Source organism: Indicator indicator, chromosome 12, assembly GCF_027791375.1.
Source record: "Indicator indicator isolate 239-I01 chromosome 12, UM_Iind_1.1, whole genome shotgun sequence".
NCBI classification, from domain to species: domain Eukaryota; kingdom Metazoa; phylum Chordata; class Aves; order Piciformes; family Indicatoridae; genus Indicator; species Indicator indicator.
In genome coordinates this window covers 19,903,260-19,919,453 of record NC_072021.1, presented here as the reverse complement: position 1 = coordinate 19,919,453, position 16,194 = coordinate 19,903,260, and the positions used below count along the sequence as shown (strand labels likewise).

The 16,194-nt window shown below is 39.9% G+C and overlaps 1 protein-coding gene across 1 annotated transcript in view; it reads left to right on the top strand.

Annotated features, from left to right (window-relative positions):
• Positions 1 to 256: 256 nt before the first annotated feature.
• COL22A1 (collagen type XXII alpha 1 chain) overlaps positions 257 to 16,194 on the top strand; it is a 186,369-nt gene continuing 170,431 nt past the window's right edge. Inside the window, exons 1-2 of the mRNA XM_054385294.1 lie at positions 257 to 347; positions 4,149 to 4,715. Of these exons, the coding sequence (XP_054241269.1) occupies positions 257 to 347; positions 4,149 to 4,715 (658 nt within the window). The remainder of the gene's footprint in view (positions 348 to 4,148; positions 4,716 to 16,194) is intronic.

Below are 16,194 nucleotides of genomic sequence, written 5' to 3'. Positions count from 1 at the left end.
CAGTGAAAGAATATAGCTTTTGAAAAGTAGGTGAACTTCTGCCTCTTTGTCTGAGTGGTTTGTGTCTACTCAAGTAAAATGACAGAAGAGACAACTCTCCAAAACATTGCTCCCATGACTTGCATCATTACTGCTGTTTGTGTTTCTATGAGATAACACTTGCTCTTTATTTTCCTTTCCAGGCTACAGATTGGATTTCTAGCAAGTTTCTCACCACAGAGAAAAGACAAACTGATACAAGAAAGGAGATACGGATATGTCCATTACGGGAAGATGCTGTGTGCTCCATCTCTTGGTTCTTCTCATGTTCACGTTCAGCGGGGAGAGAATTGAGGCTCAAAGAGCAGGTATGCACTGTTCAGCTTAGTGCCTCGCGCTGAGTAGCTGTTGGGGCTTTTGTGTGTCTGAGAAGCTATTGTTGGAAAGGAGGAGGAAAACAGTTGCAAAACCCAAAACATTTATTGCTGAAAAGGCCTAAAATAGACCTTAGGGATGAAAACAGATCAGGGATCAAGGTTGTGATTTATGTATGGTCTCTTGTTCTGCTGCAGGCTTAGAAAGGTTAACTCAACTACCCACAGAAAGGGGAGCAGCACACAGTTTACTCTGGACATTGCTTCATCTACCCAGCACTGGCATGGAGATCACTTCTTCTGTTGCCTTTAGCGGGAGTCAGATTAGACCTGTCTAGGACTTTTCCTAGTGAGCTAAACAGGGCCAGGGTTCATACTGTTAGTTGCTACCATGGTCCATGGCATGGCTTTTGGCCTGTGCTGACAAGCACTCTCCCCCATGTGCCGCTGAATGCATTAGAGGATCGTGCAGCTGAAGGACTGTTCCTATAGGCAGCCTTGACAAGGACATGTTGCTTTTTGGAGGGTAGAAGGAAGAGTTATCTGGCTGAGTGATGCTACATCTCAGGTGCAGAAAATGGTTGCACACACATGCATTTTATTGATATAAAAGCCTAAAGGTACTTTGAAATGGAGGCTTTCTGTCTCTTTTTCTAAGAAAGACAGTATTCTGTAAGCCTGTGTAATTTCCAAGAAAGAAAAGGCTGTCTTAGACCTTATCTCAGTCTAAGGAATAGCTGGTTTACAGTTTTGTTATGTGATCTGTGTGAGGCTTTGTGGGTGAACTTTAACAGAAATAAGTACTTTGTAACAAAACAAAGTGAAATCTCTCTCTTTTTTTTTTTTCCCCCTGCCTGTGGATCAGTCACAGGAAGAGTATGGTGGTGCTACTTTTATGTTCATTCAGTGATTACTTTAAATAGTTTTGGGCTTAGGGCTTGCTTGTGAACGTTTTTAAGGGGGATGTTGCAAAGCACTTTACTGTCTGAGTGGATGAACACAGCTCCTGGAATTATGCTTCCAGAGAGCATTCCTGTAATTACAAAACTGAAAGTTCACTTTCTATGAATAATCCCCTGTATTCCCATAACATGAACTGTTCCTGGCAGTAAACAATATTATTATAGCATTCTTGGAAAACAATCAGTTTTGTCCAGCAGTGAACATTATGGTGCTAAAAATGGAGATTAATATTTACTAAAAGCTTTTCGGCAGCATTTCATCACACTCCCATCACGTCTGTAAATAAAGAATCACTGACTCTAAGAAAATGATCCTGAAAGACCAGGATCTTTTTCTTCCATGTAACACTGCTTGAAAAGGCATCACTTTTTAAACCTTAACCTTTTAAAGCTCATTGCTATTGAACACACAGGATTCATTCTGTCTGTTCTGTTTGTTTTTAAATTGCAGTCATTTCACCTGCTGGGAGTCATTAAAATAAGCAACAGGAAGGTCTGTACTGTATGGGGTTTATAGTCAAATCTTTTTATACTCTAGTTAGTTTCACTTAATTAACATTCTTTCAGGCAGACTAAATTAATATAATAATGATTCATTTTTAGGGTGGGAAAAGGGAGACTTGTTGCTTACCTTTTGCTGTTATATATTCTATAATTTATATTTTGCAAAAATCAAGCAGAAATACACTTGACAGTCTAGGTGATTTACAGAGATGTAATGTAACTTGCATCATGATATAAAATGATATATACTGTTGTCTCTCCACTCTGATTGCCTTTTGGAGAGTTTTTCCATCCAGATCCTTCTGTGTTCTGTGTTTAGAGATAAGCATTCCTCCACTGACAAAATGCCATCACAGAACAGAACCCCAATGTGGACAGATTATTTGCAATATGATCTCATGTAGCTGGGTTGTTCCCAGTGGGATCCTAATTGAACGTGCATAGGTTGTACCCATAGAGATTGAAGGAATGGCAGCACCTGGGCTGTACTGTGCTGCAGAAGTTAACACAGTATTAGATGATGGTCATTTTTCATTGTTACCTACAACACACTGTGTGTATAGTCAGCCTCTTTCATGGCCATTATGCAATATCATGAGCACTGACTTACAGTGTTGGAATTGCTACCTATAATGCCTTTACTCTTATCTGAAGGCAAATCCTCTTCATGGGGCTGACATACCCACACTGTCCAGTGTAGTGGACTGTTCTGAGATTCTTGTCCTCTTCAGAGGAAGTGCATAGCCACAGGATTATTAAAAACACCAGAGGTAATTTGTGCTTTCTGAAAGTCAAATCTAGGTGTAGAAGACTTCATGACCTTTCTATAGGCTGAAACGCTAGAACTCAGTGAGGAAATATGGCGATGGCATCATTTCCCCCACTCTGAGTAGCATGATTCATATTTCTGTTCTCTGAGCTGGCTGTCGAGCAAGTGCTTGACTGGATGAACCATGTGTGATGTCACTGAATCACTGAATCAGAGTGCCTCAGGTTAGGACGGACCTACGAAGGCTATTTTGTCCGTCTTCCCTGCAGTGAGCAGGGCATTGCCAATTAGATTGGGTTGCCCAGGGCTCCATCAAGTTTGATGTTGAATGTCTCCAGGGATGGGGCCTCAACCACAGCAACTCCAAGCCCTGTTACTCTGGGAGAAAAAAGGGCACAAGCACTGGTGTGGACCAGCTTTTGTATCATGTTGTATGTGCTTTGCTCTCCACCTGACAGGTCAAATTAACTTTTTACCCTTGGTTCAAAGAAGAAATAGTATTTTGTGAGACTATGTGAGACAAGAAATAATGAATAAGCAATGAATGATGGTTGTGACCATAGACAAATTGATTTTGTAGAGCAACTTTTAATCTTTAAAAATCATTATTTGTTAAGGACTGTGGCCTATAATAGTGAATTAAATAAACATATGCATATATATACATTTAGTCCAGTTGGACCATTATGTTGATAAATCTTTGACATCTGTGGGACACTTAATCTGCTGCCTTCTTGCTTGTAGCTATTCAGAAATGGATAGAAAACATCTCCTGTGAGGTCTATTTTCTTGGCAGGCATCTGACAGTCTGACTTCATAGGACAAGCAAGCTGCAATTAAAATACATTTGCTTTTTGGATTACACAAGCCTCAGACTACCAATATCATGACTGGAAGCAGAAGGGTGGTTGTGGGGATAAGTGAACTTTTCCCTTATGAAGCAGCTGCCCTTTGCTGTCAAGGAAGCCATCACAGAATTCACTCAGTCATCCTTTAGTCAATAGTAAATGGGAGAGCAACTCAGAATCAAAAGAATCTTATTATAAACTTGCTTCATCAACATATGCTGAGCAAAAAAACCTACTTCTAGCTATGCATATATAGGTCATAATATTAATGCAAGAGAGAACATGAAAGCCTCACTATCACAATCGGAATTGGCACTGGCATAGGCACAGTCAGGGCAGGCCTCTTGATCTGCCAAGGTCATTTCAGAGCATTGCCTGAGCAAAGGCACTGCAATGAAGTTTAAAAAATAAAGCTTCATATGCATGCAGATGAAGTAGGTGAAAGATTGATCAGAAGAGGCAGTTCATGGTGCAGGGAGAGAAAGGGTTTGCATTTCAAAGCGAATTGTATGCTGGTCTGTAGATGTTCTGAAACAGATGAGGTGAATCACAAGAAAGAAAGGCTGAGAATCTATACTTTCCCCGTAGGACAGGGAAAGGGTTTGCTGCCTCCTCCAAACTGCTCACTAGGGAGCCTTGCCCAGGGAATATTTGGTATGTCTGGCACTCTTCTTTCATCTTCCCTTAGCAATATTTTCTGGCAATCCTGCAGGTTGCAAGAACGTTCACTATGACCTTGTCTTTATCTTGGATGCCTCCTCCAGCGTTGGAAAAGAAGATTTTGAGAAAGTTCGACAGTGGGTGTCTAATTTGGTGGAAACTTTTGAGATTGGCCCAGACAAAACCCGTGTAGGTGTGGTGCGATACAGTGATCGTCCGACAACGGAGTTCGACCTGGGAAAGTATAAAACACGTGAGGAAATCAAAGAGGCTGCACGAAAAATTAAGTATTATGGGGGTAATACAAACACTGGAGATGCTCTCAGGTACATCAACACCTACAGCTTTTCCAAAGAAGCTGGTGGGAGACTTAGCGATCAAACTGTTAAAAAAGTGGCTATCCTTTTGACTGATGGAAGAAGCCAGGATTATGTCTTGGATCCAGCCACTGCAGCCCATCAGGCTGGAATTAGGATCTTTGCTGTGGGTGTTGGTGAAGCCTTAAAAGAAGAACTTGATGAAATTGCTTCAGAGCCCAAGTCTGCTCATGTGTTTCATGTGTCTGATTACAATGCCATTGATAAAATTCGAGGGAAGCTTAGAAGACGTCTCTGTGAAAGTAAGTAGAGATCTCATTTCTTCTACAAAATTGGAATTCTAGTAGGTTTGGTTAGCATATAAGTATGGGAAACTGTGATTTGGGTTTGGTTTTTTTTTTTTTCATTCTTGCACTCTATACGAAATCATTTACTACTTGGAGGTTGATGAAGTGATCACTTCTGGATTCTTCTGCCCAAGATGGTATTAACAATGGGTCAACTTCTAGTGTTCAGCTAGAGAGCAGAATGTGAATTCTTTTTGGTTCTGATGTAGTTCATTACTTTGTAATACTTTGGACCACTCAAAATGAAGGGTGACATCTTATTTATGTCCAGGTTTTAATTTATTTTGCCTAGGAACTGTATTTCCCCCTGTTATTTTTTGGCATTGCACTGTGCTCTGGATGCTGCTGAGAATGATCCTTTACCAACCAAAAGGGTACTTGTGTTTTTATGCCTTTACTTAAAAGTTACTTGGTTTTGCTGATTTTTGCCTAATGTGTTGTGGTCACTGTGAGTTTTTTGAGTCAAAATCATAAGGCATTACTCTGGTTCCTAGGTCTGAAATTAAAAGGCAGCAGCTGACTCCCTGCATGATGCTGTAACACATTGCGGTGTTAGAATAAGCAGGTCTGTAGACTGACAAGTTCTGTTACTGACAATTGACATTTGGAGACACTCCAGCACCTAAATGTCTTGTCTTTCCATCAGCAGAAGTTCTAACACAGAGATTGGAGAACTTTTTTCTTATCTCAACATGTGAAGTGGAACTGTATGAGGGATGAGAGAGGACTGGTGGAGAACAGGACCCAGTGACTTCTCATGATGGTGCCACTTTTAAATTTTATGTTAACACAGTATGAACAGGAAAGGAGTTCACTGTAAGGGCTATGCCTTATACACATTTAGAATGTGTTTTAATAGCTGTTGTAGTTTCTGTGGGTTTAATGACAGCACTGCATAAAACAAGAACATAGAAACCACCGTGTGGGTGGAGGACATGACAAGGGCACATGCCAAGCAGCTCTTTAGTTTGTGCATATCCTAAGACAGAATGTGCATTGCCACAGCCAAGCCTTGTGTTTTAATAGACATAATCCTTTGTGAGCCTCTGGGTTATATGTGAATCAAAGAGTAGAAATAGTAGAAAGTTTTTTTATTGTACTGAGCAGTGATGAGTCTTCCAGTCCTTGCACTATCTTGTACTACCAAAACAGTGAAGTGTTGCAAATACTGGATTTCATGCCAGCAGCTGTTCAGAATCACTTGTCTCAGGTCTCACTGTCCTAGACTCAGTCATTCTGTCTTGCTATATTTGACTGAATGTATTGCAAGAACGTGTCATTAAGTGCATTAATAGCATTCTAGCTCTTATTTGATCTTGTGGAAGTAAGCATAGCAGAACTGGAAAATAACATGTCTGCTCAGTGGGACCTTGTGTCAGTGGGAGATATTTTTGACAAATATCTCCATTACATTCTGGACTATAGCTAGCAGGCAAAAATGGGTGATGCTTTCACAAGAAAGCAGGATCAGTACATTTAACTAAAAATTCCAGAGATGCTACATGCTTCCTAAATAGGGTTCTGCGGGCATGTTGTAGCAATAAAAATAGGCAGCTATGGAATATTTAAAAATATACCAGCATCTGCTTCTGCTAGGTGAATAGTAGATTTATGCTTGTCAGAGAGCTAATGGCTTTGATTTCAACCCAGATTTAATTTAAAGCTGGATTTGATAAGGTAGTGCATGTACAAAGTTTTCAACCTGGCTTGAAAGTGACGGCACTGGTGTTTAATGCTGTCATTTCACCTTTAAGCCTCAGAGGGCAAGATGTTGCAATGGTCACCTAAAACACCCACACATGCTCAGAGGTAATTAGTGATGTATTGACTTTGGAATCTGTGATATTCTGAGTTTATTCTGTTATCATTAAGCCAGGCAGGTGAGAAGATAGTTTGCAGAGCTGAGCAAAAACATTCTCAGTCTTGACTGGCGCCATGAAGCGGGAGCCTGTGACTTGGCACATTAGGATAACATGCACACATGTTGTGTATGTGCAATTACTAAGCCTCTGCTCTACTGTGTGTGTGACTACTAAGCCTCTGCTCTACTGCAAAAATCAGATACCACAACTTGAAAATAAATTTGGCTTTAGAGGTACAGTCTCTGCTAAGATTTGGGTAGTTTTTTCTGCAGCTAGTAATAGGAGAAACACAAGCTGATGTTTTCTGAGGAAGTACATAGGAGTACTGTGCTTGACATTGGTCTATGTCTAGTAGTGACTTTCAAGTAAACTGCAGCTTTTTCTACAACCAGTTTGGACTTCTCTGTGAACTTGAGAAGCTCCTCAGCAAGTGTGTGGAAGACCAAAGGACTATGTCATCATATGAATCTCAAGTGCTTTGCAAAGGCAAGGAAATGAGGCTGCAATGTTTCAGTGACTTGTTGGTACCAATAGTTTGTCATTGTGAGGACTGTGATGAAATATTAAAAGCAGTTGTGTTCAGATGATTTATTACAATTATTTTTTATTTGCATCTGTCTTTGTTGAGTCTGAGTTGTGTATGCAGTGCATAAAATATGTCTTATGCTACTACTGTTCTGTTTCTAAAGCAAACATGCTTCCAGCTTTGAAGGCAACACCTTGAACACTATTCAATAAAACAGTCTAAAAGTTTCAGAGATGTCTTTATTGAAGTCAGCTTTGCTTAGAGTCATATTATGTTAACAGAAGAAGAAGTAGCTGTTTCTTCTTGACCTTCAATATTAAAAATATTTCATGCACAAAGAGGCCGTGGCAAAGGGTAGGCATCCTAATTGACTTATCTTGACTGAATGTTCCTAAAATATTTACAAATATAGTAATATCTGACATAAGTGCTGAAATATCAGGAGATAATCTAACTTCTAGCTAATGTAGATATCAAATCTGACGCAAGTGGAATATTCCACATTTGGCTGTTTAAGAGTATGTCCAGGCTAAGTGCGGGTACTAACGTTTTCACTGTTGCTTAGAAATCTAGTCACTTTGCAGATGATTTGGGAAGTCTGTTAAAAGTTCAGCAGACAGCTGCTGCTTTTATGAAAGCTGCAGTTAAGCAGTGCCCCAGCTGATATCACCTCTGATATCTCCTGTTGCTTCTTGATGCTCTTCTTCCCCAGATGCAGTAGTGGCTTTCTCAAACTCTGTAACATCTCTGGATTCTAGCAATCTCTCATATCACAGATGACCAGATTGCACGTCCTTCCATCACCACTTTTACTGGCCAACTGCAGTTTACTGTGAAGGCATTGGAGTCCTAAGAAGGAATTTCCAACTGATTTATCTTTTGCTTGAAGGAAAAAAAAAAAAAAAGGCCACTTTTCATGGATGATAGTCTGGGAGGAGATAAAATATTTGATGAGCTTAGTTGTTATGACTTAGTTGTTTCTTCTGTCATTGGGTGGATTGAAGTACAGCTTGGTATCTTGGATTATGGCTCCAGGAAGAACAGTAATGATATAGTTTTTCTCTTACAGTATTTTTTTTATTTTTGAATCAAACATCTGAAACTCTCAAATGCATTTTTCCGCTGCAGCCAGTCATCACTAACTTAGAGCAAGGCAGTTCCAGAGCTAATGTCAGGCAGACAGAAATCCTTGAGCTCAGGGAGTGTGCAATGGCTGCTGCTTGGTCCTCAGTTCCTCCACAGATCACATAAAAGTTCCCAGATCATGAGTACAGTTCTTTCTGCCACTGAGTAATCTCCCTATCATTTAAATTTTGCATGTCCAAAGACGGGCAATGAAGCTGAAGGCTCTAGAGAACAAGTCTTATGAGGAATGGCTGAGGGAACTGGGATTGTTTAGCCTGGAAATAAAAGGAGGCTCAGGGAAGACCTTATCACTCCCTGCAACTGCCTAAAAGGAGGTTGTAGCGAGTTAGATGGCAGTCTCTTCTCCCATGTAACAAGTGATAGGACAAGAGGGAATGGCCTTAAGTTGCACCACGGAAGGTTTACTCTGGATATTAAGACAAATATCTTCACTAAAAAGGTTACCAAGCATTAGGACAGGCTGCCCAGGGATGTAGTTTAGTGGTGGGCTTGGCAGGATTAGGATAACAGTTGGACTCAATGATCCTAAAGATCTTTTCCAACCTAAACTAACTTCTTATTTTGCTTGAGTCTCTGAAATGAATAGGTTTATTCTGAGATTAGCAACAGTGCTATTTTATGACTGGTTAAAGACAGTCCCACTGCTAAAAAAGAAAGTCTTATTTTTCCAAACTTCCTTCTCCCATCTGCCAGCATAAGCATTTATGTGGCCCCACCATGAACTACAGCAGGGAGACAATGAATGTTCTTGTTCTTTCCCAGAGTAATTTTTACTCAGATTTAGTTCACCGTACAGCCACGTGGACATTTGTGATCCCAGAGCAGGAATGGCACAAGGCAAGGGCAAATAACTAAGAGAGGAAGGAAGACCTGAACTGCTTCCTTTGCTGCAGTGCTGGTTTATATCAGCTTGATGAACATTATCTGAGAACTTCAGAAAGCTGAGGAAAATCCTCCATGTGCTCTTACTGTAAACATGAGCCTGAGTTCTGCTGCCCTCTGGTTTAAGTCCACACAAAGCAGATTTTTAGGCAGGTTCTTCCCATTCAAACTCCACATCTCGCAAGCACGTCTTGCTTGCCTTGAATAAAACAACCATTTTTAAAACAAAAATATCCCACTACAGATGAATCTCTTAATGATTCTGTTCCATTTTCGTTAAAGAAATTTTCAGTATACATAATTCTTGCTGCTTTACTAACAGCTTCTGATTGTTCAGCAGTGTAGCTGTGATCACTGAGCTCTTTCTCCTTGGATGCACTCTTCATCTGGGTGGGAGAATCTTGCTGAGAGTCATTGGTAGGTGTGATGATCAAGCTGACCAACACCTTCATTTAGATACAGACCACCTATCATTGCCTCCAGGCACCACTTTGATACTTCTGTGATCCTGCCTCTGGGTAGCTTCTCTGCCTGCCATGGGCTGAGGCTGTGCTGGCCACTAAATGAATGACAGATGCTCTCTATTAACAAAGAATTGGTTCTGGTTTAGCTCAAATCAGGACACTCCACAAGTACAGATGTTGTCTCTGTTATTAGTTTTGGAAAATGATTTATCGATTTCTTTTTTCTTGCTTTGTACATCGGAAAAAGCGTTATCTTTAACACTGCCTTTAGGTGAGGAGCAAATTCAGCCTTGCTGCAGCTGTGGCCTGATTTCTCCTTTTAGCTGAGGGAGCAGAGGTATGAATCCAAGATCCATCCAAACAAGAGAGCTTTAGAAATAAGTCTATATCGGAAAATTATTTTACTTCTACTTCTCTGTTGTGCATCTGAGAAAAGAACTCTGTTCCGCATCTCAGAAAAGAACTCTGTTCCAAGCTTGCAGCTTTGTACAGACCACTAGGATTCTAAATAAGGGATTTGGAAGGTAGAAGTATTATAAAATCAGATTGATTGAATATTTGGCTCTTGCCTTTCTTATCTCTAGTTTCTTTCTTTAACAATTATATACAAAAAGTACCTTCATAAGACACAGACAATCATTTTACATAAAGCACCGAATCTCTGCACTGCCGACATCTTGTCCAAAATCAGAGAATCAAGCTGAATGATAACATCTCCCCTAGCTTCTAAGAGTTTTTCTTGCATTTCAGACAACAAATCTCTGTGAACAATGTTTGATGTACGGTAAAACTAATTGCAAAGGCAGAGAGAAGATTAGACTCATGACAAATAAAAGTAAGTCCCAGACATTAGAAAGAAACATTGAGACAATCGGGAAAAGTACGGGTCTCAGTGGCAGGAAAAATTACATCTTATGAAAAAGTAATGTGCTGTTTAGAGAACAAAAAGAAGAAAAATATGGTGACTATGGGAGCCATTTCTAAATAGTGTAGGAATGAGACAGAAATAGGAACAGGCAAAAAACTGGAACATATTGTCATGTACTGAAAGTTATTCGTCGTTTGTTTTTCAACACTGCTTGCAGCCCTCATTGATTTTGTATGAGCTGTGGGTGCTCAGCACTGTCAAAATTAGGCTGTAGAGCCCAGTACTTATCCAGCTGCAATCAGAAAGAGGCTTTCTGTCTGCTCAGGTGGAATCCAAATGACAAGGTAAAAGAAAGGACCCATCCTTGCGGCAACACTGTTTATCTCAGTATTTGCTTTCTGATGGACTGATAAAAATGCAGATGTTCAACAGGAGACTTGGGTGAGGTATACAAAAACCTTTGAGATTTCAGGTTTAGTTACAGGCTTTTCTGTCTAAGAAAAACAAACAAATGAGGAGAAAACCTTTGCCATGTGTCCTTCACAAAACTAAAATGTTTTAAACCTCAGCAGCTCTTGTGCAGTTATGGCCTTTATTTTCCTTCATTAACAGCACCTAAGCTAACCTCAAACTGAAAGAACAACACTTACTTAATTTTCTAGCCTCTCCCCCTCCCCTCCCAAAGCATTTTTAAATGCTTTAGGTTGCTTTTCTCATAAAAATCTAATGGTATCATCCAGCACAGGCTACAAATGGACCTAGTCATCACCTGCTCTGGTTAGGTGCACCTGTGAATTAAAGATTTCCTCCGCTCTCCCTCAGTTTGAGGATGTACTTCTATTTTGGATAATGAAAGACAAGACTGGAAATGTGCTACAGAGATTTAGTCCCTGTTCTGCTCCTGAAACAAATGATAGAGAAGTGTTAATGTCAGTCAGAGCATGCAAAATCCCACGCAGTGCATTAAAGGCCCCATTACAGCATATAAAGCTTTTCCTGAAACTTGATGGGTTTCCTGAACCCTGCATCTTCTAAAGAAATTAATGTTTCTGTAAACCTCCTATAGGAATGGTGAGCTTGGGCTCTTGGGGCTAGCTTGCTTTATTTTTATATCTGTGTTTGTGTATTTAAGAGACATAGTCTCTTGATGATGTGAGTCTTGTGATGAGTAACTGCAGTGAGAGCTGCAGGTCCTAATTTCCAGGTGATGAGGGAGCTTGAATGTACCATGGAGGTTGCCTGGTCTCGTGGGAGGAACACAGCCTTTGCTGGTCACAGGATGCCTGTGACATTTGGGCAAAAGTTTAGCACAAAAACTCTGGCCTGGGTAAATGGCTGCTTTTGCATCAAATAGTTTCACTGAAAAATTTGTGTCCTTTTGCAGGTTTTAGAAACAATTTCACAGGCAGAAGTGAACCAAAAGAACTAAATTGATCTTAGACCCAGATAAGCTGTCACAATAACAGCTGACACAAAATGAGCAGAACCATCTATTTTTAAGATTTTTGATGAAGCCATTACTTACAGTTCTGTGTCTTGCTGAGCTGCCTTTAGAAGCCTGTGATGTTTATCCCTGTGCTTAGGACCAAAGCAAAGATTGTCATTTAAATTTCTAACAGCTTATTTTGAAGCTGTAGGTAGATCTCTCTCTTTTGCATGGACTCTCTGCAAAAGAGACATTCAAGTTATTACTGGAGTTCAAACTCAGATGATATAACCACTGCATTTTTCATCATTCAGTAATATGAAATGGTGCATCCTTTCTTCTGTGGAAGTTTGTAAAGGTTATTAATCCTTTCTCTCACTGAATTTCAGCTTTTTTTATTTTTTTTTTCCAAATGAACTGAGCCAACAGGTAAAATTGAATTGTAGTGTACTGGACTGCTGAGAATATTTCTTCCCCAGTGGTACAGTGCAGCATGCTTTAGCTGATGTGGTATTTTTGTTAGTAAATTGTAGGGTTAGTGTTTGAATTGCATGAAGTTCCCTACGAGTTACATCCAAATACCAAATCCCTTTTCAAATCAGTAATCTTGTTTATAATATGAAACAAAAGCAGCAGAGCATTTTTAACACCTAGGAGAACTGCTTTTTGATAAAGTACTAATTAGGCTCTTTAAAATGCAAATAAGAAATTGTAACAAGTTCTGCTGTATTAATGTAGTTACAGATGATGGAGAACATTTTAGAGTTATGCATAAAATGCCTTTTGCCATGCTCTCCATTGACATGCTCTCCATGTGCTCCACTCCAGCTGTGAGTACTGCTGCTAACACTGACCAGAAGTAGGGGGAGTATCTTTCAGGGAAGGTAGCTCAATTGGATACTGTGGGTTTTGTTGCTTCTGTCCTAAAGTGTTGAATAGCAACCTCATCTGATGTCAGGTTTCAAAACTCCATTAATTTCCTTACAGCTTAATAGTCAATATTTAGTGTCAGTTTGGCTGCAACTTGATTTGTACTCTAAGAAATTTTTATATAAAATACATATGTATATGTTTATGTGAATAAGATAGATAGATATATATATATAAACTCTGGAAAATAAAGCTGTGTCCTTTCAGCCTAAAGCATCAGTCTTTTGTTTTACAGTGAGTTAGATAAAAAGCCTTAACACATTAAAGCCTGAGTGAAGATGAAATACAGGACATTTTTACTGCAGTGTAACTACACACAATCAACCCAATCCAGCACCTCTAGGCAAGACTTCGTTTAGCAACTCTGCAATAGAAATCACTTGCTTTGTTCCCCCAGGGTTTTATAGCAGGATGGATAGCATGTATTAGTTATCTACTATAAAAACCTCTCAGTTTTGTAGTGAAGACATAACTTCTGTGTGAGAGGCTGCAATACTAATATGACACAAGTAGGATGTTGCAGCAGCATTTTAGTTGATAGTCCTAATGCTTTCTGGTAAAGGACTCTCAGAGCTTGAGGGTGTTTCTGAGTTTAAACAGGGATTGGATCAAAACTGAGGTGTATAAATTGAATTAAACAATATTGTATCTTTATATTCAACTATCTTTAGTGGGATTTGTATCATCTAACTGCAGTGGCCTGGAAGTTATTTGTCTAGGCTCTTTCGATAGTCAGTGGAAAGGAATAGACACTTACAGAGAGTGATTCATCCATCCTTTTCAAAGACGACTGTCCAGGACAGGTGGCATGATTCAACATCTAATTTCCTATCCCTTTTCATTAACTTTTTGAGAGAGCTTAGATGACTTGGTTGCACCAGATTCCTCACTTGGACAGGAAAAGAGTTGAATCTTTCCCCACTGCATTCTAGGAATCTTCAATATTCGGTTCATTTTTCCAGTAACTCAGTCTGTTGGGTTTTACATTGCTGATGCATAAACAGGTCAGTTTGGTTGCAAGCTCAGTGTGTGTTGGATTTCTCATCCAGCTACTTGATGTGCAGTACCAGGAGACAATGTCTGTTTAGAGAACTTTTGTCAGGTATTGCCATATGTTTTTGATCAAACATTGTACTGCTAAACTTACTTCATCCCTAAGGTACTAGGCCTGTCAGAAGGATGGTTTCCTCTGTCTTATTTTGGCCCTTGAAGTAAAATGCATTGTGATACTACCTGCTGTGTGAGTCTATTGACTGGTTATAGCAAAGAGATAATGCTTTAAAAAACAACTAATGCCTGAAATACAACTAAGAGTATCAGAGGAGGAGACAAGTTTGGGTTTTTTTTATTAATGTCACTGAAAGACACCTTTGCTGCAAATACTTTTTTTCCTTTCTTTCTTTTTTTTTTTTTTTTGTTAATTGAAGCATGAAGGTTGCACCCCGAGACAGGCCTTCCTAATGATCTTTCCAGTTTTCACTGTAACAGAATCAGAGCCCAAAGCAAACTGTATTCTTCTGCAACCGAAATGAGAAGGATGACAGCTCAGACAGTCATGCATATTCCATAGAATCATACAATAGTTTGGGTTAGAAGGGACCTTTAAAGCTCATCTAGTCCAACCAAATCAGGGACATCTTTAAATAGACCAAGCTGCTCAAAACCCCATCCAACCTGACCTTTAACACTACCTAAAAGAGGGTAGATTTAGACTAGATATAAGGAACAATATTTTTACAATAAGGTTGCCCAGAGAAGCTGTGGATGCCCCATCTTTTAGTTTAAAACCATCACTCCTTATACTGTTACAAGAGGCACTGCTAAAAAGACTGTCCCCATCTTTCTTACAGGCTTCTTTTACACACTGAAAGGCCATAATAAGGTCTCCCTGGAGCCTTCTCTTCTCTAGGCTGAACAGCCCCAACTCCCTCAGCTTTCCCTCATAGGATAGGTGTTCCATCCATATGATCACTTTTGCACCCCTTCTCTAGACTTGCTCCAACAAGTTCGTGTCCTTGTGCTGAGTGCCCCAGAGCTGGATACATTATTCCGTGTGGAGTCTCAGCAAAGCAGAGCAAAGTGTTAGAATCACCTCCCTTGACATGTTGCCCACTATTCTTTTGATGCAACCCAGGATACAGTTGGCCTTCTGGGTGGCTGTGAGTGCACATTTTTGACTGACACCCAACTTTTCATTCATCAGTACCTTCAAGTCCTCCTCCACAGGACCATTCTCAATCCCTTCATCCAGTAGTCTCTATTGATACTGGGAGCTACCATGACCCACATGTATGACATTGTACTTGGCCTTGTTGAACCTCATGAATTTCAGACAGACCTACTTATTGAGCTTGTCTATGTCCCTCTGGATGACATCACTTCCTTCAGACATGTCAACTGGTGTCTGCAAATTTGCTGAGGGTGCACTTGATCCCATTGCCTATGTCACTGATGAAGATACTAAGCATCATACTGGGGTATGGGATCCTGAGGGACACCACTTATCTCCATCTGTACATTGAGCTGTTGACAATTATCCTCTGCATGTGACCACCCAACCAATTCCTTATCCACTGAACAGTCCACACACCAAATCCATATCTGCACAACTTCGAGGGGAACTGTGTCAAAGACCTTAACTGCATTCTTGTTACTGGTGCATACTGATTGTCCTCCTATAACAGACAAGTGAAGAATCCCCTTGTCAGACTTGGTAAAAAAAAAAAACAGTGAAAGAATTGCTGGACTCTCCTGTGGCTTTTGGGCCACTTAAGTATGTAGACTAAGAACTTTGTATGTATATTTCTTTAAATTTCTCATTCTATATTTCCCTATATGTTTTGGCACCAAGCAGCCCCAAGAGTCTTGTTAGAGTGCAAACTGTGCGTAATGCTTTTGCCCTAATCCAGCTTGCTTGCAATCATGACTCCCCTTCCAGAGAAATGACCAGCTTCTACACTTGTGGCCCTATTAATTCAGAGCTCACTGCTTTAATGAAAAGGGTAACAGTATAAAGCCAGAAGAAAGTTGTCATTATCTTAGCTGTAACACATAAACTGTGAGGCTTACTTGAACTGTGAGTATGTAACATCTCATGAAAAAAGGCAAAATGTCCTAGAAAATTTACTGTGTTAGTTACAAATCAATATACTTAGAGAGGGATCTGCTAGTTATCCTCCAAGCTATCAGAGCTCTGTGCTGGAATAGTGAGTCATGCACATTGATTTTGAGCCAAGCTGTTTAAGGACTAGTGTAAAATTTGCAGAGCTACAAGTTCTTAAAAGATGCAACATGATTTCCACTAACTGTTACTATTTCTATTAGCAGGCA